Source organism: Typopeltis vanoorti, chromosome 23, assembly GCF_054136105.1.
Source record: "Typopeltis vanoorti isolate ZY-2024b chromosome 23, IOZ_Tvanoo_1.0, whole genome shotgun sequence".
Taxonomy (NCBI): domain Eukaryota; kingdom Metazoa; phylum Arthropoda; class Arachnida; order Uropygi; family Thelyphonidae; genus Typopeltis; species Typopeltis vanoorti.
The window spans coordinates 22,036,713-22,062,951 of record NC_143571.1 but is presented as its reverse complement, the minus strand read 5'-3'; the positions used below and the strand labels follow the sequence as shown (position 1 = coordinate 22,062,951).

The 26,239-nt window shown below is 35.4% G+C and overlaps 1 protein-coding gene across 2 annotated transcripts in view; it reads right to left on the bottom strand.

Moving 5' to 3' along the window:
- Stt3B (catalytic subunit 3B of the oligosaccharyltransferase complex) overlaps window positions 1-25,427 on the bottom strand; it is a 250,419-nt gene extending 224,992 nt beyond the window's left edge. For both annotated transcript variants that reach the window (XM_090413219.1, XM_090413218.1), the window contains exon 1: window positions 25,236-25,427. In XM_090413219.1, the coding sequence (XP_090269345.1) occupies window positions 25,236-25,417 (182 nt within the window). In that variant the 5' untranslated portion in view covers window positions 25,418-25,427. The remainder of the gene's footprint in view (window positions 1-25,235) is intronic.
- Window positions 25,428-26,239: the final 812 nt, after the last annotated feature.

Here is a 26,239-nt window from a genome sequence, read left to right as displayed (position 1 = left end):
ACTATGGTAGATTTTGGTACACCAGCTATATCAGCACGTCTACGATGGCTTGTATTTAATGGCTGGCTTTTAATTTTATCCAGCAAAGCAATTTTACTTGAAAATAAAATCATTTCTTGGCAAAGATTTAAAAATTTTAAATAAAATTGACACAATAAATCGATATCGCTAGGTACAGTATATAGTAAGGGTAGATTCTTAAGCAGACGCGTACTTGCCAGACGCACAATGAAAGATAACTGATTCGCATCATGCTAGTGTTGCCATATTTTCGAAAAATCCATAAAATATATCAAAAATTGCTAAATTCCTTTTCAGCTACTGTCCCAATTAAGCGTTTAAATTACATATTAAAATGTTGGTTTGGTTTCTGTTCTTTGAGATTTGGCCCAAAAAAGCGGCTGCTCCAATTAAACGGAATCGACTGTAAATAACATTTTCGACTATACTTTTGAATAAGACGCAAACGAGTGTAAAGTAAAAAAGGTTTCTATTTAGCAACAATGCATCATGCACAGTGACAACAGCACATTCAGCGGCAAGTTCAGTTGGCAATCGGCACATGTCTTCAACAGTTCCTCTGTTGATTTTCTGTTTGAGAAATAGGTTATTTCTGTATTTATTGTTAAATATTTCGTGATATTCTGTGCAACATGCCCTCCTACATGCTCAATCAAAAAACCTAGTTGAAGAATCACAGAAAAAGAGGCAAGCAATCGATCTTGAAACAAAGTTGCAAGTTATAAAGCAACATGAAGCTGGTAAGCCCGTCAATGTGATCGCACATGACTTCAGATGGTCTCATTCTACAGTGACATTTATCCATTTTAAAAAATAAGGATAAAATCGTAGAGGCTGTGAAAGGATCTGCTTCCATTAAATTAACGATAGTGACGAAGCAACGAAAAAGTTCTATCAGTGATATGGAAAAGCTATTTGCATCATGGATAGAACCAAAAGTGCATACCCCTTAGCACTGTGGCCATTACCGCTGAGAACTAAGTCTCTTCAACATGTTGAAAGAGAAAGCTGGGTCCAATTACGACTACAAATTCAATGCTTCTTTTGGTTGGTTCATGAGATTCAAGCAGAGCTTTGTGCTGCATAATGTGAAAATGTATGGTGAATCTGCAAGTGCCGACGAGAAGCCTGCCAAGGAGTTTGTGGAGAAATTGGATAAAATTATTACGAGGGAAAATTATTTGCCACAGCAAATATTTATTGTGGACGAGACTCCTTGTTTTGGAAAAAAATGTCCAAGCAGACATTCATCCACCAAAAGCTAAAATCTATGCCTAGTTTCAAAGCTCTTAAATACCATATTACGATTCTGTTAGAAATAATGTGGCTGGATATAAACTGAAACCATTTGTGATATGGCACAATGAGAATCCACAAGCCTTCAAAAACATTAGGAAGCATACTCTTCCAGTTCATTATGGGAGCAATAAGTAGTCATGGATGACTCAAAAATTGTTTGAGGATGCCTTAATCAACTGTTATGCGAGTGAAATGGAAAGTTATTGTGTGAAAGAAAATGTAGAATTTAAAATTTTATTAATTCTAGATAATGCTCCAGGTCATCCACCTTACATTGGTGATCTTCATCCCAAGATCAGGGTTATATTTCTGCCTCCAAACACTACTTCATCTGATCCAACCAATGGAAATGATCAGACTCTCATGCAATTCTGCAAAGCATTCAATATTTATCTTGCTATTAAAAATATGGCTTGGGATGAAGTGACCTCTCAGTATGACAAGTCATGCAATGTATAAACATTGCAAGCTCAGGATCTGTAATAAGTATCCTAAACGCAGATCTCTTCAGTATCCTTGATTGGTGTGAAAACAACCTAGTCACCTTCAATGACTAGGTTTTCATTGTTTCGAAAATGCAGTTTTGCTTGTTTTATCACAAGAAGACCTCAGATTTTCTCTACTTACTTTTCAAATGTTCAGCTCAAGAGTGAAGACCAAATCTCTCTTCTCAGATTTACTTACTCCAAACCTTTCCTGGCATAATCATATCAGTTCTAAAACATCAGTTTCCAAAAAACTTGGCATCTTTTCCACTCAAGATGCTACTTCTCTTCTGACCAGTTTCTCCATATAAAACCAAAATCTGGCCAAGCTTAAAATGCTGCTCTCATGTTTGAGGTTATACACCCAAGACTTCCTAAAAATTCTGGGTGCTATTCAGAGAAGGATGGTTTGGTTGATTAACGACATCTTTAGACTCTTCAATCATTTTCTCATAAAAGATCAGTTTTGCATCATTAGATATTTCCATGGCTGCTGTTCAGCAGAATTGAGGTCCACTATGCCTCCCATCTCTGCCAGATCCTCAGGTACTTGGAGCAACAGCTGCTCAATATCTCTTTACGGTCAAGCTACAAACTCATCAAACCTGTTACTTCCAGTCATGTTTAATTCCCTCCAACTCAGTTTTGTGAGACAGCCTTCCCTCCCCCCACCACCACCACCATGAACTACAACCTCCAGCAGTTTAAAAAGAATATCAACATATTGCTCTGCTCCTGAGCCCTGCCCACACATGGCATTTGTTTGCTATAGGCCCTGCTGCCTCGTGTATGAGTAAAATAAAACTGTCCAGTGGAATGTTAATTGCTACACAAAGTGTTATGAAATGCAAGTCATGAGCAACTCAGATTCGGGGATACAATCAGTTAAGCCAAAATTAGTGACAGGCTTCAGGAAGACTGGTTGTTTCACATCCCAATCAAACAGATTAAGTGAGTGGAGATGCAAGTAACTCACACAAGACATCATATAAGTTTTCCTGACATGCAGAGCTATAAGCAATGAACTTTCATAAAAGACTCATAAGAATATAAACAAATATGCATTGCCAACTGGCATGAACTAAGAAATGTAAAAGTAGGACATTGTGGCAATAGTTAAAAAAAGTTAAATGGAAGATGCTTAGCATTTTTTATTATTTTTTTTTTTTATACATAAGTGAACTGCTCCAATGATGAAATTTGGAGGAAATAGCAAGGCTATGGCACTGCTTCTCCTGATAAAGAGTCCAGTAGTCAGCAGTCATGGCTCCATGCAGTATATGTCTTAAGACATTCTGGATAATTGCATACATCCTTTAACATTGACAATTTCTTGTCCTTCCAGCTTTCAACATATGACTATAAATACAAGATTTGAAGAGAGTAATCTGATATCATTGCAATTGTCAGCACAGAATCCAACATGAAATTCCTGACATGTACATATCAAGAATTTGATGGATTGTGATGATGATATTAATGATGTAAACTTCTCAGGTAGTACTAACTTCCTGTCAACAATTCTCCAAATTAATTTTATCTATTAGGGCTCTAATATTGTCAGATCATATATTCCAGTCTTCTAAAGCATTTCTTACTAAATCAATCCACCTAGATCTTAGTTCATCTTCTGGGTTTTCTTCCAGCCTCCTGGCAAAAATTACTTTTGCTAGCCTTCCCTCTTTCATTGTTTAATGGACTATACCACATGAGATTAGCTCTGCTAAAATATTCTTGCTAACACTGCTACAATGTCAAGTTCTTTCCTAATATCCTCATTTTTAATATGATACTGCTGTTGATGCCATCTGTTCACTCCCCTAATCTCATATTTTCAGTTTTGGTCTTCTCATTGCTGATTTTTATGCTAAATTTGTGACAGCAGTTATTCATTTTTGTTAAAAAATTCTGGAGAGTTGTATTGGATTTATTCTAGAATAAAACACCAGCATAAAGTAATGAGCTGAGATTAACATCTCCAATTTTATCAGGTTTAATGCCACTTTTTTTTCTCTTTTTTTAAACGTACCCTTGGCTCACACTTGATTTAACATTAAATCATCTTCCTATACCTTTAAACTGCTGACTTATAACTGAAATATAGACTATTGTATTGCTCAACACGTCTGAATTATACCATAACACTTTCAACAGTTTTTTTTTCTTAGCACCTTGTCTTCAAGTAAAAATCTGATCCTGACAGCCTCTATTTGGTCTGAACCCAGCTTGTTCTTCTCCAAGCTTCCCTTTTACAATTTTATTTAGCCTTTTCTCAAGTATACTTGCATAAATCTTATGAGGAACATTCAACAGGAAAATTTCTCTACTTCTCATTGTTTTATTTCTCTTTTTATACATGGGTACTATGACATCTCTACTGCAATCATCTAAAATTCTAACCTCTGACCAAGCCTTTTGAATTATGCACTGCAGACACTAAACCTTTCATACCTCCATATTTGAGCATTTCTGGTCAAATACTACCAGTGAATTCCCACAGTTTAGGTTTTTGATAGCTTTTTTCTACTGATATTCTCTCTCTCCCTCACACACACACACACACACACACACACACACACACACACACACACAGAATTCCTCAAATATGTTCTATAATTGTGCTGTGACTGCTCATTTCATTAGTAATCTTTCAGAGTAATTTCCATGTATGTAAAATCTTCAGTTTTCATCTGCAATTTTCTAATGCTGTAAAAATATTCCTGAATGCTAATTAATACTCTTCCTAGTACAATCAATTTTAATCAGTAAACTTTTCCATGTCATGAAATACAAGGACAGTTAGTCACATTAGCATAAAAGCTTTGCTTTTCAATTGATTATGAAACATGGATCTTGAAGCCTGATCATGAGATAGTAACCTAGTGCCTATAGTTGGAGGACATATGATATCCACTCAGTCAAACAGATCAACAATGTATTTCTAGCAAAAAAATAGATATTCTGATACTTGGTTTATAGGTCAGCTTCCAGGAAGCACATATATAACTGATAAAATCTTGACAAAAACTGTGTTTGGATGTATCTTTTTGAGGTGCAGAATTAAATACTAATAATAAATAATACAAAACATAATTTTGAATAATTTCAGATAAACTCAACAATATTCATTTACTTAAATTCTACAATATCTTATGATTATTATCAAGAAGTAAGAATTTGTTTGTGAAAATTAATTTAAAATTGACAATTTTAAATTAATAACAGAACTAATAAATGTGTTTCAATCGAATAATACATTAAGTGAGAGCAGTTTAAGGATTAAAATCAGATAACTGGGAAACCTCCACATAGTCTGAGAAACGTGGAGAACACACTGGAGCTTCTGACCAAATGTCCAATCCTCACCTTATGATACACTCCATTAGCAGATGGAAATTTGAGATTCAGCTGAGCAAAATGTATTCTTACTAGCTTAAACCAGAACAAAATGATGGTACAACAGATGGAATTTAATGCCAGCTGAGGAGTCATCCAGATAAACAAAGTCCTCACAGTTGTCATGAAACCAGGACAATCACTGAAAGTGGATTATAGAAACAAACTGCAGCTCAACATTAGCAGAATTCAAGATAGGCACCATCAACATAAGCAGTGGCAAAGTGGAAGAAGAACTGATATAATTGGTGTTACTAATACAGACAAAAAACAGGTGAAATTCTTAAAAGAAATACAATATATTATAATTCAGGTAGTAATGATCAAGGAAAAGCTGGATAGTTGGTTGTTTAGATTTACATTTATGAGGCCAAGATTGTGTTCTTTGGGAAAATATAGAGACAAGCGCAAAGCTAATAATAATGGTAAGAACCTCCTGGTTTCTGTTCAGGACATACTGGTCATCACTAACACTATGTTTCAACACAGGCACAAATTCACATGGAGAGAGTACATGAAGACAGATTCATAGAGAGAAGACAATATGTCTCATTGATTGTTATTATTGATAGCAACATCTTCATACTGGTTCAGGATACAAGAATAAGGGATTTGAAACAGGAGGTGATCGTTTAGTTTTGATCATGATAAAAATGGATATAATACTGAAAAGAAAAATATGTAAGAAGTTTTAAAGATTCAAAGTAGAGTAGTTTCAGAAGTTAACTAAACAGACTCAAATATACAAATATTATCCAAGAAAAAATGAAAACACAAATCAGACCTTAGAGATTCAGTGGTTGAGTAGACACCAATTTGCCCAGAGGAGTGAGCCCTGTATCTTTAATGTGGAGTAGGGATATGATGTATATGAAGTGTGGTCATTAAGGAGTTTGCCAAGGATTTTATTGCAACCATTTTGTTTAAATAATGTAAGTAAAGCTTGTGCCAGATGCAATGCAGGTTCATAAAAATGAAATTTGTTCTGTCCAGGAAGTAAAGTTTTGAAGATTCAAAGTTATTGAGCAGGATGTAATGTGAAGTAGTATGTGGTATCTGCCTATATGTATGGGCTTACGATAAACATGAAATTTGAGGTGACCCATCCAAATGCCCTCTAATAACGTACCTATAGATGGCTAAAGCTCTTTCTTTTTCAACAGTAAATGTAAATCAAGAGTGAATATTGAGAAACTAATCTAGAGCCCATGCACCATGTGGTTGAATGGCAAAGATGCCATGCATATACCTCAGCCAAACTTTGGGCTTAGGGATGGTGGTACTGAATTTATAAGTTAGCAATGGGGATGAAAGTAGAGAACCTGTTGCTAGACCAATTTGTTTAAAGAACTGGTAAAGAACTCAGATAAAACAGTGTGTTATGGCATTACAATGAGATACAATTGTAAGGTTTGTGGACCTTAAGATAGTCGTGTAGTCGTGTGTGCAAGTGAACAAGAAATGAACATAAATATATTCAGTATGGACAATCTAAAATCAGAATAGCACAATATGCAGTGGAAGAAAACCATTTCATATGGCAGAAGAAAGCCAGGCTACTACATACGTCCTGTTTCAAATCAGAGGCTTTCCTTGAAGCCACTGATTTGAAAGATTCTGTAGAACATAGGCACAACTCACCTATGTTCTACAGAACCCAGTGAACTGATGTAACTAACAACTCTTGATGCACCATACCTCCTGTCAGCAGTAACTACAGAAGAACGCCATGGAGAAAACTAGTGTTACTTCATGCACATGACTGTCCTTGTTCTTGAGGTCATTTCATTCCCACTGAGAATGAAATGACATTTGATCAACATAAATATTTATTCAGTAAATTAAATATTTTAATTCCAGTTTTTATTCCAGAAACTTCAACATAAGTCACTTCAATAACTATGGAAATTTGAATATAGAAATATTAGTAAGGTGGCAGCTATTAAAAACAAACAAACTTAGAAATCGAAAAAAAGAATACAGCAAAAAGAATCTGAGATAGAGGTGACATGAAAACTGAAACTAAAGATATTCTAGCTATCTGGAGTAATATACTTTGAACAATTGCTAAATGAAATAGTGATAAAACAGTGACAGAAAATGTTCAAGATGAATGCAATCAGGAGTAGCCATCAAAAACCCAAAATGTGGAAAGGCAGTTCAAGTAGATAATAACTGACCAGAAATGTTCGAATACAGAGGTATAAGTTTTATAGTGATTGCACTGTATAAAGAAAGCCTAGTCAGATGGTCAAATTGTGGATGATTGGAATAGAGCTCTTATTTTATTAACAGTACAAATTAGTATTTATGAACTGTCATCATGATATACCTTTTAGAAATTTAAGAATTTTTAGAAATTTAAAGATACAAACAATTACAGAATCTCTTAATTATCAGTGAATTATACAACTAGAATGCAAAAAAGTTCTCTTTTAACAACTTTGGTTTCTCTACAAAGCACACAATTCATCACTGGTCTGACAGAGAGCAAACTTGATAATTTGTCGCAACCCGCCCTATTTGGACAAATACCAAATGTGTGTATGCGTTATGCCTGGTGGTATGACAAAGTTAATGATGCAAAGTGTAAGCTCTTGAAATTTGGTAGGCAAGGATGAAATGCAGAGTAAACAATTAATGAAGAAATTTTGAAGGAGGTGAAAGACGAGATAACAGCTGTGATGCGAAAAGAATTTTTTTTTCTTTTGCAAAAGAAAAAAAAGTAAGGTAGTAAAAAAAATTATTGATATTTTAACATTTTATGAAGTGAATTGCTGCATGGGAGTGATGGCGGACAGACTAGGAGTCGCACTGCTAAAACTGCAAGATCATAACAGATTATGGCAATGATGAGCACCTGATATGAAGCAATTCACTTCATAAAATGTTAAAATATCAATACTTTTTTACTACCTTACTTTTTTTCCTTTTGTAAAAGAAAAAAAAAAAGTTCTTTTCACATCACAGCCGACATTGGATGAGAGACATGACAAAAAAAAAAAAAAAAATTTGAACATGAAGACCATTTAACATGAAACACAACAGAATTTATAATAGAAATAACCCTCAATGTCAAGTACATTACCAAGAATACTGAAACCTTTTTTCTGGATAACGGAAATGTTATGTTATATACAAGAACAAACTATCTGAACCAAGAACCATTTTTGACTTAGTTACAAAGATAATGCATACGATAGAAACTTTTTTGCTTGCACTTGTTTAAATATGGATGAAGACATGATAGTCCCATAACATTACTCCAGTAACAGGATTGTGGCATGCATCTGAAGCGATCCAGTGTGAGACAGAATTCAACAAGACAGAATATATAGTCAGTGCTACAGGCCTGGAAATGCAAAGAAAGCTATAAGTAGGCATGCATTGACAGATTAGCTCAATGAACACAGGACAAGTAAATACTATGGGTAATTGGACTATGGAGAAGAATTGGAAAAAGGAGATGTGGGGAAAAGAAAATGGAATTCATGCATGTAGTGAGATAATTACCTAAACAGCAATGGTGAGAATTCTGGGTTTGAGTGTACAATAAAAACACATCCATGAAACTAGCTACCTTACCTTAAGTTGAACGAGCCTTACAAAATTCCTCATGATAGAATTCTTACTTAGTCTTTCGAACACATATGGTGCCCTGATCACTGAACAGTTTTGAACAATGTGAATCCACTTGTATCCACTTGTTTGTATGTACTTTACTCCTCTGAAAAAACTACTGCCATATAGTGTTTTAAGGCCGATTAATTTTTGCATTTCCTGCTTTAAGCCCACAAAAGCTAAATTAGCTAAGCTTATTAGATTATATCAGGGTCAAATGCCTATTAAATAATAGTGAAGTTTCATATAGCTATGCATGCATCAGCCATGCTACAAATTAAGAAAAAAACATTTTCCAATTTTCCCTTCTAAATCAGAGATGCCAAGAAATTATATTCATCCTTTGTTTTCATCTTGGTTTCATCCTTTATCCAAGTATAAACAAACAAAGTTTGTGCATGAAATAACTTCATGATAGGGCAACTTGTATTTGGAGGCTAATGACTTCTTATCAGTTGTCTTAGCATCCCATAATGCAATGCAAATATCCTTACAGACAGGTATAATGCTATGCATTATGGGAAGGGCCACTATTTGGATCAGTTTTGACTTTTATTGAGGTCCCATCAGTGGGAGCCAGATCCAGAATTGATACCAAGGTTGAAGTAATGCAGACGTCACATTTCCATATACAAGTAGCCAAAAGATGTCACCTTATTATTAAAATACTCTGGATTAGTATCCCAGACCCAGAAGAGATTGGTATCACTTCTGGATCTGGCTCCCACTGATGAGGGCTCATCAGTGGGAGCCAGATTTGTACATGTACACATACAAATCACCGTACTTAAGTAATAAATTTAATATACTGCTTGATGGTAATCAGAAATACTGTGAAATGAAAAAATTCAAGGTAAATGGGATGTTATAAGAAATGCAGTGTTTAAGTTCTCTTAAAAATTTGTACATTAAATAATATTCATTGTTGTTTTAGACAAGTAGACTATCTCGTGAAATGTCTTAAAATAGTTTCAAAAGTAATCACTGAAATCAAATGTTTAGCAAAAAAATCAGGCCATAAAATAGCCTTTATATCAATGACATTGCCAGTGGATTGCAAGGGGATATTCAGTTGTTTGCGGATGATGCGAAGCTAGAAAGGATTATTAGTAATAGTGCAGATGTGGTAGCCCTGCAAGAGGATTTGAATAAGCTAGATAGATGGGCAAATGAATGGGGATGTCAGTTTAATGCAGCAAAATGCAAGGTCTTGAGGTTTGGGAAACATCAACGGGATGCAGCATACTCTATGGGAGGAGTTATGCTGGAGGAAGTAGAGGAGACAAGAGATCTGGGGGTTGATGGTTGATAGAAACCTGAAGTTTAGGGGACATATTGCAAAGGTGGTGAAGATAACACAGAAGATTGCTGCAATTATGAGGACACTGACCTGCAGAGATAAGAGGGTTATCATTCCATTGTATAAGTCTCTAATCAGACCACACTTGGACTATTGTTCTCAGATTTGGCCTCCAGGATTTGAAGGGGATAAATTAACTGTGGAAAGGATACAAAGACGGATGACAAAGATGGTTTCAAGACTGTACAAGGATAGTTACGAGGATCGGCTGAGGGAATGTGGACTGCAGAAGTTGGTGAATAGAAGAAGGAGAGGTGATATGATTGAGACTTTAAACTGTTGAGAGGTGGTTACAGGGTTGACAATGGGGAGTTCTTTCGCTTGGTTGAACAGCGGGAAGGAGTGATGACAAGAGGCCATCCCTGGAAGTTATGAAAGGAAACCGTGAGCAAGAGGGTGAAGAGTGGTTTCTTTGAGTGGAGGGTGGTTGAACCGTGGAATGCATTGCCTGATGGAGTGGTGAGAGCAAGAACGGTCAATGAGTTTAAGGAGTGGTATGATAGACTTTGTGTTTCTTAGGGGGGATCTCCCCTCGATGAGTCTTGACAGACTTTATGTTCTTAGGAAGGACCTCCCACGATGAGTCTTTCGACTCCATGGAGGCCTGAATAATAATAATAATAATAAAAACAGATCTGCATGCAAATTGTTTTGATCTTCTTTTCAGCCATTTTCAGTCTACTGTGGACGAAGACAACCTCCCGCTCTTTCCATCTTTCTAGGCATTGTAGTGGAGGGGTGGTGGTGGCCTAATCTCCCACGATGGCCACTAAATATGCAGCATGTTTCCTGGGGGGGGGGGTCCAAGTGGAAGCATGATACCAAGACTTCCTGTTTTGATAGTGAATGATATTTCTAAAAACTTAGAAATGAATTGTGAACAAAAATAATACATCACAATTTAATAAAGCAGTGTCATTTTATAACAATGAATGACAAATTATATTTTTTCATGTCTCTTCTCATCCACAAAGTTTCAAACCTATAATAAGTTATCATGAATGGGCTAAGGATTTTTAACCTTTTGGTCTTTTACATAGCATGGAAACATCACTCCATGGGACTTTTTCAGTCACTTCAGATATACAATAGTAAGGCAGAGGCCTCAGACCATACATGCAATCTATCTACTACACTCAATGTCTAAACCACATGATCACTCCCTAATTTTTTTTTGTGTTTCCTGCACACAAAAGGTTAATTATAAACCTACAGTACATTTTGTACCACAGGGAGGTTAAAAAAAATGGGAAAAAAATGTTATCCATTATATTTTTAATTTTTTTAAAATTTATTTTTGCATAGTCTGGAAATGGAACTTTTTCAAGCCACTTCAAGCCTCCAATAAAGCAGGGCAATGGTCTCACACCAGGCGATAAAATTCATCTCCCATCTAAAAAGACTATCACAAACATCCATGTTTGTAGTGGGATTTGAACCTGTGACCTGTTGGTTGGAGAGAGAGTATGCTATTATCACTGTAAGAGACACTAATAAGTCTAACATGAGTCCTACATGTTGCTTCAACTACATGCTGCATAAAATAGTTGTCCCTAAGTAATTTGATCGCCTTATACTGTATTTCCTACTTCCAGTTAATGCTGCCATAGTTGAAATAGCTCATTATCTGTAGATAGTAGTGCAATAACATGCACCACCACCACCTACAGACATCCAAATCCGATATGTTCTTCAATGCTGAACCTCGCTCTCATCCTATGAGAACCTCTCACTTCAATGTTCCTCATTAAATCATGCATGATGCCTTTTATAAAAAAAAGGAAGGACTTATGCATTTGTCAGGGATGATATCCCATGCAAAGGTTATTGGACCTGGAATCCCCTTTATCCAATCCACTTTGGCTCAAGATTTCCTTACTTGACTGTTGCCTTCATTTACTGCCTCTACCACTAACTTATCTCTGAAAGTCAATCACATACTGTACTTATATGTGCTAAGGCTTAAGTGCTCAGAGGACCATCACATTGGCAGTTTAATGGAGTATTTTACTGTACCACATCCTATATAAAGAAACTACCCATTTAAAAACCTCCACTGAAACTTTAACTTTAAATAATACAGGTGCAATGGCTAGCTTTGAGAGCACCTCACTATTTAACAATATTTCCTTTAATTAAACCTTAACATTTTAAAAATGCTTTTCCTTTTGATATTGTAGATCTTTTCCTCTGTAATCAATTCTGGATGTTTCATGGAAGAAAAATATTTAGAGAGAACTGCTATGGGTTCCTCTCTTCTCACCCCCACTTGCCAATTTTTACATGGAAAATTTTGAAAAACATACAGACTCAGTTCCCCCCCCCCCTCAAACCATCTATCTGGCCAAGATAAATAAATGTGTTATCTATTTGGCCTCAAGCCCAGACACATTAAGCCAATTCCTCCGTCACCTCCATAGTCCAACATCCAAGAATCCCGTTTACGATGGAAGAGGAAACTAACAAGTCTACCCTTCCTAGACACCTTGGTTACATGGAATCTGAATGGCAATCTCTCCTTTACTGTATACAGAAATCCCACTTACACAGGCAAAATCGTTCAGAAACTTTCCCACCTGCCCTTCAACAATATGACATCATTAAAGCGTAGAATCTTTGTTCCAGCAGAATCCCTCTTTCAATAGAAATCAACCATACACACAACACATTCCTATCCAATGGCTATAATTATAGAATTAATAAAATAATCCTCCACCTAATCCATGTCCTCAGAAGGATTTCAGGAATGCCATCACCATCCCCTATGTCTGGGGTTCAGCATATGTCCAATGGCTTAAGTCAAAAACTCCAGCCTCTCGCTCAGCTTATACTACATCCATAACTAAAAATAAATAAATAAAAAATAAAAAATCCAAAGCAGACTTTGTACAGACAAAATACACTAAACTTGTCTCCTGTTGAAATGGTCAGGCCTTCTGATTCCTAGCAAGGCTGCAAGCCACAACTTCTGCCCTTCCGTGTTTCTACCTCTCTCAACATCCTGATGGTACAATGGTAACATCTAAAAGCAAGGCAGACAGACTTCTTGGCATTTGTTTTTTAATCCAATTCTTATTATGAACAATGAAGACAAATATCCTCACTATTTTATGAAGTATCCACTGTATGCTTCCTCTGATCTTTTGCCAGAAAGATCATCAGAAAAATACTATATCGCCTTGATACTAATAAGCCTCTTGGTCTGGTGGCATTCCTCTAATTATACTAAAAGCTTATTCTCCAGAACTACCATTCACCGTGTACTGTCATACTCATCCTGCATCTATTCAACAGCTTAGAAGCAGGCTTTTATCCAGCCTGTTCCCATAAGAAAAGTCAAGTCAATCATCGAGTTAATGCCCTATTGCTGACTTCAACATTTTAAAAATAATGAAAAAGGTCAATAGCCAACTGTTTCACTACGTGGAAACTACCATATTTTTCACCTTATAGGACACGCTTTTTTTGTATCTAAAATTTATCTGAAAATTGGATGCTTCTTATACAATGATGCGTTTTTAATGTATGCACAGTTATGGAGCGTCATCGCTTGTTGATAATGCACGATCAGTTTGAATAGTTGCACAGCCATTAACGGTTGCGCATTTAAACTATTACATTTATTTATTATTACATTAATTAATACATTATTATATTTACTTTTTTTATAATCTATAGATTCTACGAAACAGACATAGCTATAGGATTGTGTTTAAGCGTAGTGTGATTGAGTACACAAAACAGAATGGCAATATGGCAGCAGAGCGGCACTTTGGGCCTCCAACTACAGGAAAATGGTACAAACTTTGAGGGAACAAGAGCAGCAATTAATAGAAGCAAATTCTAAAAAACACAATCTCTATAGAAAACTGGCAAAATGGCCAGAAATTGAAAATGAATTAAAACTTGGATAATGGATCAAAGAAGATCGGGTTGCTGCTTATCTACAAAACTATTACTACGACCAAAATTATTGGCAACAGAAAGAAATATTGATTTTACAGGGTCACCATCATGGTGCTTTAGATTTATGAAGAAAAATTATTTATGCATGAGTGCAAAAACGAGAATAACACAAAAAATGCCAGACAAATTTGAAAATAAAATTATTGAGTTTCACAGATTCATCATAAATGTCAGATAGTTAATATGGAAGAAGTGCCTCTGACTTTTTTTTTATGATGATATGCCCTCAAACATGACTATTGACTACTCCAAAAGGTAAAAAAATTATTGTTAAAACTTCTGGTTATGAAAAATCCCACTATAGCATTGTTTTGTCACGCTGTGCGGATAGAACAAAATTGCCAACTTTTTTAATTTTTAAAAGAAAAACAATGCCCAAAGAAAACCTTCCCATAGGTTTATATTCATATTCATCCAAAAGGATGGATGAGGAAGGGATGAAGTTATGGATAAAGAAGGTGTGGTCCAAACATCCTAGCAGTTTACATCAAAAACCTGCTTTGTTAACATGGGATCAGTTCAGATGCCATAAAACTAAAGCTGTTAAGAATGAACTTCGCAAAATGAACAGAAAAATAGCTGTAATCCCAGGAGGACTCACCTCCATGCTTCAACCTTTAGATATATTAATAAACAAACCATTTAAAGGATTTATGAGGGAAAATGGGTCAAATGGATGCAATCTCCAAATTTTAAGGAAACATCTACAGGTAGGAGAAAGAAGGCCACAATTTTGCAGGTATGAGAATGGGTAAAGAGTTCATGGAATGAAATGATACCCAAAATTATTAAATCTTTTCAAAAGTGTGGCATTAATAATTCTCCACTGGTGTATGGAGGATGACTTATTTCAAGACGGCAATGACTGTTTCTGATGAAGAATCAAGTTTAGAAAATTTTGAGAGTGAAGATGAATAGAGATTTAAAAGAAAAATTAATGAAATTTATAAAAATTATTTTGTTCACTAATATATTATATGTTAGTTTTTTAATGATCTGATGAATTTTTTAAGAATTGTTTTTTAATCTAATAAACATATATAAATAGATAATACATTAAAATTTTAAATAAAAAAATTAATATTATTATTACGTGTGACACCTCCAGGGGGTCCAAGGACTCATCAAGGGAGGTACCTACTCTACGACACTGTCTCCACCACTCAATCCACCAACTGCAACTACACGCCATCTACTGCCCACCACCGCCACTAGTATTTCCAGAGACAATCACCAACATCTATGCCCACAGCAAGATTCGAACCCGCAGCCTTTTGGCTGCAGATGCGCAAACAACTAGACCAACCAGGCTGGCCATATTTACATGAAAAATTTGATGCATAATTTGTTCATCTTATAGTGTGAATAATTTTATTTAATTACTTAATTTTAATTAATGGAAATTACTTAGCGGTCACCAATATATTGATTCTACCATTCTCATTCCATAAGCAGATCTCCTAGCTAACTCCATCCACCTCAAAGGCCATGGAAAAGTTGGAAGAAACGCAAACGGTAGCTCTTGATATTTCCAAGGGATGCGAGCATCTGGCATTATGGCCGCCTTACAGAGTAATCTTCTTACATCTCTTGTTACCAACTTCTAAAATCTTCATCACTTCAAAGATATTGATGTCAGTAATTACACATCCATTTTTGCACTATCACACATGCATTCTATTTCAGCTCAGGACATCATCCTATGAGATGATGTCCTGAGCTGAAATTCAGATTATACAACCAGGTCAAGAGCCTAACCAGTTTAGATGAACATTTCTTATATGTTGAAATCTTGGGTCTACTCCATTGGTGACCCATGGGAGAGTTTGTCTCTATTCAGACAAATTCTTATCCAGGTTATGCAAACTCTAGAACTTCATGTAACTTATTTCTTCATCCAATGAAATGGCAGCACTGTGTGTGCCATGTTGCATAAACATGTTTCTGATGCATCTGCATTTGAGTAAAGTTATTCTTCCACATCCATTCTTTGTTTTACTACTTGCTGCATAAAGATAAAATTCTTCTATGCCTTTAGCCTGAATAATATACATTTTTTTTTAATACTCTGACTTTGCTATTAGTACAACACATGATCTTTCTATAATTATGGATCTCTTGCTAAGTTTATAAGGTTGCACAATTCATTCCCATCCCACTTGTTCTTCAAACTCTAGGAACACATTCAGATACTGCAATATTTAAGCATCTTTTGCTAAGCTTCCTGTGTTGCTGATTTCCTTCATATTCAGTAACTGATACCAAGAGAACTAAACATGGTATTCTCTCAAGTTTAACATAACTTCCAGCTTTGTAGTTAGCATGTGACCTTTCCTAATTGGAACATACATATGCTTTACTTTCCAGGGCAGAACAGCATGACTGTCACTAATCAGTGGCAAAGCAGTCGTTAATTGAGAACCCTTCTGACACTATGATCAAATCTAGCATTCTCTCCTTAAGTTCCTTCCTTTGTGTTGTGTCATAACATCATGTGGCTCAGTGTTTTAAATCTGGCCTTGGAATAAATTATGATGATCAACCTGTCTTTTTTATCCACTACAGGATGAAGGATTCTCCCATTGCGGGAGGGTTGGGTCTACTTCTCTCATGGTTACCCAGTCCATCTTTGGAGAGTATGCGTAGATGAATGAATATATGAAGGTGAAAGACGATCACAAACATCCATGTCCTTGGTGGGATTCGAGCTCTCAAGCCTCTTGGCTGGAGAGTGGATACACTAACCACTCGGCCAGCCAGGTTAGTGTCTTTGAATAAATTATTCACTTATTTCCTTGTTTGTGTGAATTGAAAACAAAACCATATGACAAGTATCTCTAAAAGAACAAAAATAATGAACTACAATGCTACCAAAATACCACTGACTATGTTTTGGAAATCTTAGTCTACTTCTTTCTTCTGATATTTCCATCTCTAGTGAAGATCAGTTCTTTTTTTGGTCGAACTTTCACATCTAGACTACCATGGCACAAACATCACACCAACAGCCTCCTCTGCCTAAAAAAAACTTGTTCCTCTTTCACTGAAAACATTACCTCATGCTTCTTCAGAACTCCAAATACTATACACATCCCAAATCTGTCCAATTTCAGAATGCTTATAACATCTGGGATGGTGCATCAAGAAACTAGCTCAGTTGGTATTGATAGTGCCCTCTAGCATAGAAGGCTTGGGTTTCAAACCTGTTAAGGATTCAAAAACCCTTCATAAGGGTCCCCCCCTCCCCATTTGCAAAGAGGTTAGCCATTCTGTGGCAGGGTCATTCTTCCCAAAAAGTTAGGTTTTCCTTCAGCAAAGAGGCCACAAGAACACAATTTTTACAGGCATATTACATAGGCCTATCTATTTCCATCTTCCAAACAGCCAAAATCCTCCTTAGAATGCATGACACTATACAGAAGAGGGGAAGAGAATGTATTTAATAGATTATCGCCACTCACTCTCGCGGACCCTCTCCATTCACTTTCTCATAGATGCCATTTCTGGAGGGTTTTTTTTTTTTAAGATATCTTCATGAATAGTGCTTCACAGAACTGGCCACCACCGCTACTACATTTTTAAAAATGTATAAGAACACAAGTTGTTGCTATTCATATTATATGTCTATTCGAAAATCAGCTCTTTAAGAAACACCGATTCCTTTATACACAGCATTACTTTGGTTTAGGTTTTGTAACCTCTTGTACAGTAGCAAAAAAAAAAAAAATGAATAAAACACTACAAATGTCAACTTGTTTACACTATTAAAATGCACAACTATTAATAAACATCGTAGACACAGTTAAAACACGTGCCAAAATAGTGAACTAAAACCAAAAGTAGTAAACAGAAACCAAAACCATTGTAAACTAGAACAAAAAAAAAACAAACGAAAATTTGCTACTGTATGTGGGATGATGAAATGTAATTAGTATGTCAATATATAATTCCTGAAAAACTGGGAGATGAGGACAATTTGAGGATCATATTCATAATCAATTCTTGAAATATAACTTCAAAGGGCATAGAGATAGCATTAAATATGTTTACATTATTTACATTATTATTAACTTTTCCTATGAAAAATTTCCTTCTACTGAGTATAAACAAGGATTTTTTTATTAGTCATTAATTTGAAACTAATATCAACTAGTTTCACACAAAAACTGGTGGCTTCTTCAGTTTATAATTAGCATACGCAGAGAGAGAAAAATAGATAATGGAGTTATCCAACAGCTGAAAAAAATCGTTACAAAAGAAAATAAATTCATCGTAAACAAGAATGCAAAGTTGCATGGCATGCATTAGCTGTCCTCAGGTAAAGACTGCAGATTATCATTGGCAAAATTAAAATCTGAGATGGTAAAAGATTTAACGAGATTTCCGGATGTCATTTAATGTAAGTCCTTGGTTTCTGTTGAGAGATCCATATAAATGGATACTTAATTGGTTCTTTTAAAAGTCTGGAGTAAAAGTTCTCTTCTAAATATGACATGATGGAAATATCCAGTGGTGAGCTATGGAAATTTTAACAAAGGGCTCGCATCGTCCAGCAAAAAAAAAAAAAAAAAAAAAAAAACTTATTAATACAGCTTGTGTACAAATGCCAATCAGAAAGTATAAGGGGACAATCAATCGGCTATCATTATTAAACAAATATTTCATGATCTAAACATGAAATATTTGCACACAATCATCTGTGTTAATTTATGTTACAAAAGAAAAACATTTTTTAACTATCAAAATATAATAAGAATAAATCTTTTATAATCGCACATATGCAATAGTCTGCAATTTTTTATAAACAAAATAAATTTGTTTTGTTTGCGATAGAAGGTTTTATGACAAATAATTTATAAATAATAAATATTATCTAAACACAATATTGAAATACCTCTTTTGTTTTTATACTTCAAGTGATAATCAACGGTACCAATCAAGGGGCATTATTTTATAGTCCTATTTATTTATATGTGATTACCAAAGTGAATTCTTATTTGTAAAATGGTAGTAACAGTAACTATAATATTTTATTTAATAAAATCACAAATTTAATAAAATTTTATTTAAAAGAAATCATATTTAATAAAATTGCTTAATATATTTCAGAAACTTTATTTTTTTATTATTGTTTCAAAAAAAAAAAAAGTAAACAATAAGAACAAGGGACTCGGAAATTTGAGAAAAATTTAAAGGGCTCGGGCGAGCCCCTTATAACTCACCATTGGAAATATCTCAGTCTATTATATGGTCTGGCATACCATACCTCAACTACTAACCATACAGTAGACTGCAATATTTCCACCACCCAATAATTTACATATACAGTCCAAAAATATTTTCTGCTTGGGCTGCCTGTCATTTATTTTGTACATCAAAGATAGTGGGAATGAGTTAAGAGGAAATATTCAGTTGTTTCTAATGATGCTAAATTGAAGAATGCAAAAGTAAAAATGATAAAAAGGATAATTTTACCAGTATAATTAAGCAAATGCATGGTCATGTTGTTTGGGCTGAAAATTACAGGCTTATTCTGATGGGACTATACTGCACATAAGATGAAACTAGGCATATAGAATGATGACATAAATATTTGAAGTTCAAAAGGTATATTGCAAAAGTGGACCAAATAGCATAAAGCTATGGGACATTAATGGGCAGATGATGTGCAATATATAGCCTCTCACAGCCAAGTCAATTCCGCCTTCCTGTGGCATGGCTGTTTTTACAAAAGGAGCTTTTGCAAGGCAAGTACTTCCATCTTAAAAGCATACCTTCCCTGGCTGGAGGAAACACAAACTAGGCCTCTAGATGATAGATGACTCGATGCCAGTGAACCATCACTGTCCTTTATAGGAGACATGAAATGATTATTGATATGTTTCATCTCTAGAGTATGGTCTCTGGTTTCTGCTCTCTCCATTTCTTCTCACATGCAGTGCAGGGTGGCCTTAGTAGGTATGCTCTCCACATTGTAATTACTGAACTAGGGAACAAGCACTTCTCTAATTAGAAGAAACACACGTATAAACCACAGTGAAAATTATTTAATTGTAAATATTTCATCCTAAATATCTTATCATCATCGCATCAACTTTATGTTAGAAAAAGAATCTCCACAGGGTCTCTCTTTTTTGGATTTACACATCAAAAGAAAAGAAGATGGTTCCATCGCCACTTCCGTCTTTCGCAAGCCTACATTCTCAGGTCGCTACATTCACAATTCTTCTGCTCATCATCCATCTCAGAAATCTGGCATTATTAAATCACTAGTTTCCAGAGCACACAAATTCTGCTCCTCTGAAGAGTCTTTAAACCAGGAATTAGAAGTTATCAAAAATACAGCCATCCTAAATGGATATAATCCCAAAACAACTCAAAAAATCATCAGTCACTTCTGCATACATCAAACCAGACAGGAAGAAGTGCATAGGATTCCCATACCTTATGTTAAAGGCATCTCAGAACGTCTTTCTAAAATTATGAAGAAATACAATTTTGCCACTACTTACAAACCTATCAACCAAATTTACAACTTATTACCTTCTCCTAAGGACAAATTCTCACCCTTGATGTTACCTGGTGTTTATGAGATTCCATGCTCATGCAAATTATCTTACTTTGGACAGACAGGTAGGTCTCTTCAGAAACGCATCTCGGAACATCAAGACCACATTCGTCTTCTTAAACCGCAGAAATCTGGCCTCTCTCAACACAGAATTGAAAATCCAAACCATAGGATCCATTGGGAAAAGGCTAAACTTTTACATAGATCTATATTTAAACATGAACGTTTATACAAAGAAAGTTCTGAAGCCCTACTACACAGACCAAACCTAAACCGCAACGACGTTCTTACTATTCCTAAAGTATGGGAAATTATCATACAAAACTGTGTTAAATAATTAACGTTTTTTTTTTTTTTTTTTGTACTACTTTAACACGTTATGCACGTTTTCATGAGATTCTATTGTAATCATGCGCCCTAACTGTATGTTATTCCTAATTTTTGTTTAAATACTCTACTGATGATGTCCTAAGATACTTAGGATGAAATATTTACAATTAAATAATTTTCACTGTGGTTTATATGTGTGTTTCTTCTAATTATGAACGCACCACAGGTTTCGTTATTTAAAAAAGCACTTCTCTATTCAAGGATACAGTAGGAAAGTGGCTTCCACAGACTGGCCACAAGATAATACATGGGACTAACCTACTGTTAGCACATTGCAAGGCTTACTCATCAGTTAGCAAATAAATATATATATATATATATATATATACATACACACACACACACACACACTGCCTTACTTCATCAGGTTGTGCCTGGAGGTGGTATGAGTATAACAGCTTATCTGTTATAACAGTATATCTGCTCTGCAATGAATAGGCTGTGGATCAAATCATTTCACATGCATGGATGTTTTTGATTGCTTAGGGAAGATGAATTTCATCAGTGCAAGATTGCACTGTTCTGCTTACTGGATGCCTGAAGAGGTTTGAAAAAGTGTGTGTGATCTCTCGAGCATAATTTCTGAACTATGCAAAATATAAATAAAAACAAAGTAATAAAATGAATAAAAAATCCTCAGTGCACCCACTGTATGTATGAACATACTATCATATTTACATAAAATCTTGTGTGGTTGGGAATATAAAAAACACTGGGATTCATTTTCATCACATAGCATTTTTCTGTCATATCAGAAACAATGCAACAAGCTGCTAACAGTAGTGATGACATGTATAAATTATGTTTAGAAGTTGAGTAGCTTTTTTTTTCCTAGCAAACTGCATTCTTACTATTATTTCTATAAAAATATAAGCATGAATCTATAACTTAAAATGTACATAAAACATGATACTGAATACTCTTAACATTTATATACTTCAATGTTTTCAAAATGTTTTGCAAAATCCACAAAATCACTTTCAGGCTGGCCTGATTATTATTATTTATATGGGTACTGCATGGAGTCAAAAGAATCATCGCAGAAACCCCACTCTATCCATTAACATAATACTCATCATACATCTCCTTAAAACTATTCACTGTTGGGGTACTCGCAACTACCTACAATTCACAGGGGTAGTTGTGAGTGCCTAATCCAAGTAAAGAACCTAATCTGCACACCATCACTAACCACACTCTTAGACAACGTCCAAGTGTGACCCCCTGTTTTTTCCCTACTCCCCATGTATTGAAAAATTTCTTTTGTGTCAATCTTATAGAATCCCTTTAGAAGTTTCTATCATATCCTCTCTCCTCCATCTGTCAGCTAAATTCTGCAACCCACAAACTTTCAATTTATCCTCACAGGGAATATTCCACAGCCCTGTTGGTCACGCATCTCTGAATCCTCTCTACTGCCTCTCAGTTCCATAGAAACACTGGTGACCAAATCTGTGCACAGTAGTCAACATTTAGCTGAATCATAACCTTATAGAGAGGGATAAAAACTTCCATCTTCACTCGTTAATGTGTTCAACATCCAAGTAGTCCTCTGAACTATTTTGCCAACTATTGCAATATGTCCTCCGAACTTCAAATCGCTCTCTCAGCCATCACCCCCAGATCCCTAGCCTCATCAATTTCCTGTAATCTAGTTCCATCAATATGACACAAAGTATGTAATAGTTTTTATCCAAAAGTGCATTGCCTTACATTTTACATTATTAAATTGACATCGGGAGCCTGTGTAGCTCAGTGGATGTGGCATTTTCACACCACGGTGCTTGACCGCATGAAGGAAGACTTTGTTTTGAATCTAGTCGTCTACTAGAGGAAATTTTTCTAAGCTTTTTTCGACCGGTTCCCGAGTTGGTCGATCTCTGGCACGAGCAAACGGGTTTTTTCTCCCGGAAACTCGGGTTTTTCGTCCCATAAACTCAAGAAAATCGACCGTAGAACCAACATTATTTCAGACATTAAATATATTGTGTTAGGGACCACGAGATGGCGGCACTTGTTGAGCCATCTCTCTTCACTGCGTGCCGCTTAATTAGTGATAGCCTTGGGCCTATCTCTGATTGGCTGCCAGTGGAGATTGAACTGCCCACTCAGTCTCCAAAAGTTAGATAGGGCAAATGGCCTCACCTACTCCCTATACAGGAATAAAAAGGCGTTAGCTTATTTTTTTTTTTTTTTTTTTTTTTTTAAATCTACATCCTTCACCCACACTACCAATTTATTTAAATCATCCTGCAAGATATTTATATCATCTTTATCAACTATTGCCCTCCCTAGTTTTGTGTCATCAGCAAATTAAATAGTAGTCCTAGTACAGTGTCTTGGGGCACTCCATTAGTCACCCTCATTCACCTTGATTGCACTTCAGCCACTCCCCTATCAATGGCACCAACCTCATATCCATTCTCATTTGCTCCAACTTATGCAATAATTTTCCATGTACAATAGTATTCTGTAAAATGCCTTTGCAAAGTCCAGCAGCATCATAGTGTAGTCATTTCCTTTATCCAATTCCAATGCCATCTTACTATAAAATGTGAATAAATTACTGAAGCAGGACTTCCCTTTAATAAAGCCATGCTACTGTCTATAGAGTATCTCATATTCCTTTCCACCCATTCCTGAATTTTACTTTTAACCAACTTTTCGAATACTTAAATCACCACTCCAGAGATACTAAGCTGTCCGTAATTTGTTACTTCTGTCTTGGAGTCACCTTTAAGTAATGGAACTATCTCACCTTCTTTCCTCTCTTTCAACCACCCCAGAGCTGAGACTCAGATTAAACAACTTCATCAGAGGCATTGCCAGTTCACTTGCACGTTCAACTCATGTGCTGAACATGTATGTCATCACATGAGCTGATATACCGTTCAGGCTCACTGCTGTATTCACGTTGATATATTTAATATACTGAGTATCCCCAGTTCATCTACCTCAATGTTCACATCCGTCTCTATTACCTCAGTAACTGCAAAGTCACCACGTGGATGATATACTCTTGCAAAGTGATCACTTAGTAACTGAACTATTTCTTCTGCTTCTGTCACTTTCCTACCATCATGGACTGGCTCAGTGGATACTGTCTCTTTTCTAACATGCTATGGGTTCAAATCATATTAAGATAAGTGTTTGTATGTGTCATTTGTTTATGTCAAAAAAAAAAAAATTCTTACGATAAAAAAAAAGGAACGCTACATATGATAATGCAGCTAAGGCCACAAAGCAAGTGCATCTTGTCTGTCAATTGCATGTGTTTTGGGCCAATATTTTCTACGCAGCAGGGATGAAAAAAGAATCAAAGTTTTTAGGAAAAGAAAATACCCTACCATTTCAGTATGTGATCGGCTAAGGTAATCTTCAGTAAAAAGCTCTTATAAATGTTCCTTGCATCCTGCACAGGATTCAAACTCTGGTCTTTGCAAGCTAATCAGAGCATGCCATTATTCTGACTGCAGTATAAAGGCAAATAATGCTGCTATGACATAGAAGGGAAACAAAAGCAATGGCAGAAACAGCTATTCTGAATTCATAAGTGCTTTCAGCTTCCTGCTTGATAGTCATGAACTCAAAGCATTACCATGTGGGATATGCTAATAAAATATTTCCTTTTTTCTGATAGTATTTTCTATATAAGCTACTGTTCAAATTTAGGTCTATCAGACATGCTATTCCATAACATGAACTCTGCATGCTACCTAACGAATTTACATTACCTGTTCATATTTTACATATCTTCCATGAATGTGGAAGAGAGGATTAACACCAAAGATATAGGTGAAACTTTTAACGTACAAGGCATCTGATCAAAGCTCTCTTTGAATTTCCAGAAATGCATTTTTTTTTTTTTCGTTTATGAGTATTTATTTCCATAAACTTCAGTAATGATCGGTTGTTTGTTTCCATAAACTTCAGTAATGATCGGCTCTGTAAAGGAAAATTACAAGGGTATAGAAAACGCTCACCACTCTTTGACGGCATTTATGTTGCCAACATCGAAAAATATATATATAAAAAATGACACCAACTTCAAATCTGACCATTACATCCACTATGAACGTACTACAAATAAAAGGGAGCAATTACTTCCTCAACGACCACGAAAACTTACCAGGGATCGAACTCGTGTATAATACTTTCAAAACGTATAACAGCAAACAACCTAGAACTGAAACCTGCCAACCACGCAAGACTTAAAATTGTAAATCTCAATAAACTCTGCCAACCAATGGCTTGAAACAGAGGATTTTTGGTAGAAACTTTGGCATCTTGTTTGACGCCGGGTGCCGCCATGATTCATATGAGTTTCAGCCACGTCTGGATTTTCATTATAAACAACCCAATAGCAACACGCCAACAATTCTCAGTATTACTGCTGACACCTATAATAAAATAAATTCTATATTCGATATCTATTAAGTATTACTACTGTTAATTAAGTCGTTTCTTTATTATTAAATGGCACAATAAACAACAACAATCGAAATGCGTCGTATTAAAATAAAATAAAAAAGTTAGCTTAAAAGTTTTGGCCATATTGGATTAAAGATGAGCAAATGTGTTTATAACTAGCAAGTTATAAACACATCCAGAGAAACTGAATGAAAGAAATGGCAGTAGTCATCATTCTACCCTAGATGTTCAAATCCATTCATATATCTACACCATAGCGCTATACCCGTTATTCGAGGGGGATTTAAACCGGTGAATCCCAAGAGAATTGAACAGCTATGCAACTATACAGTCATAGACTAATATAGTACAATTGCAAAGTGCGGAGGCAATCGAGAAATGCAAAGTAGCTGGACTGACTGATGATTAAAGTGACTTGAGGAGCTGCTGGTTGGAACAAAAAACATAAATTATCAAACACTAATCCTTGTTTAGACTGATGATTAAAGTTTAACTTTTCTGAAGATCCTCCCCCGGTTGGAACAAAACAAAACAATAACAAAAAAAAAAAAATTCTATATATATATATATATATATATATATATATATATATATATATGGTATATTGGCATTAAGAAAATCAGACTAGCTACCAGAATCTAGGGTTCTGTGTGCAGTTCAAAAAATATTAATGAGCATCTAAGTTCCTCGCCAGACAAACGA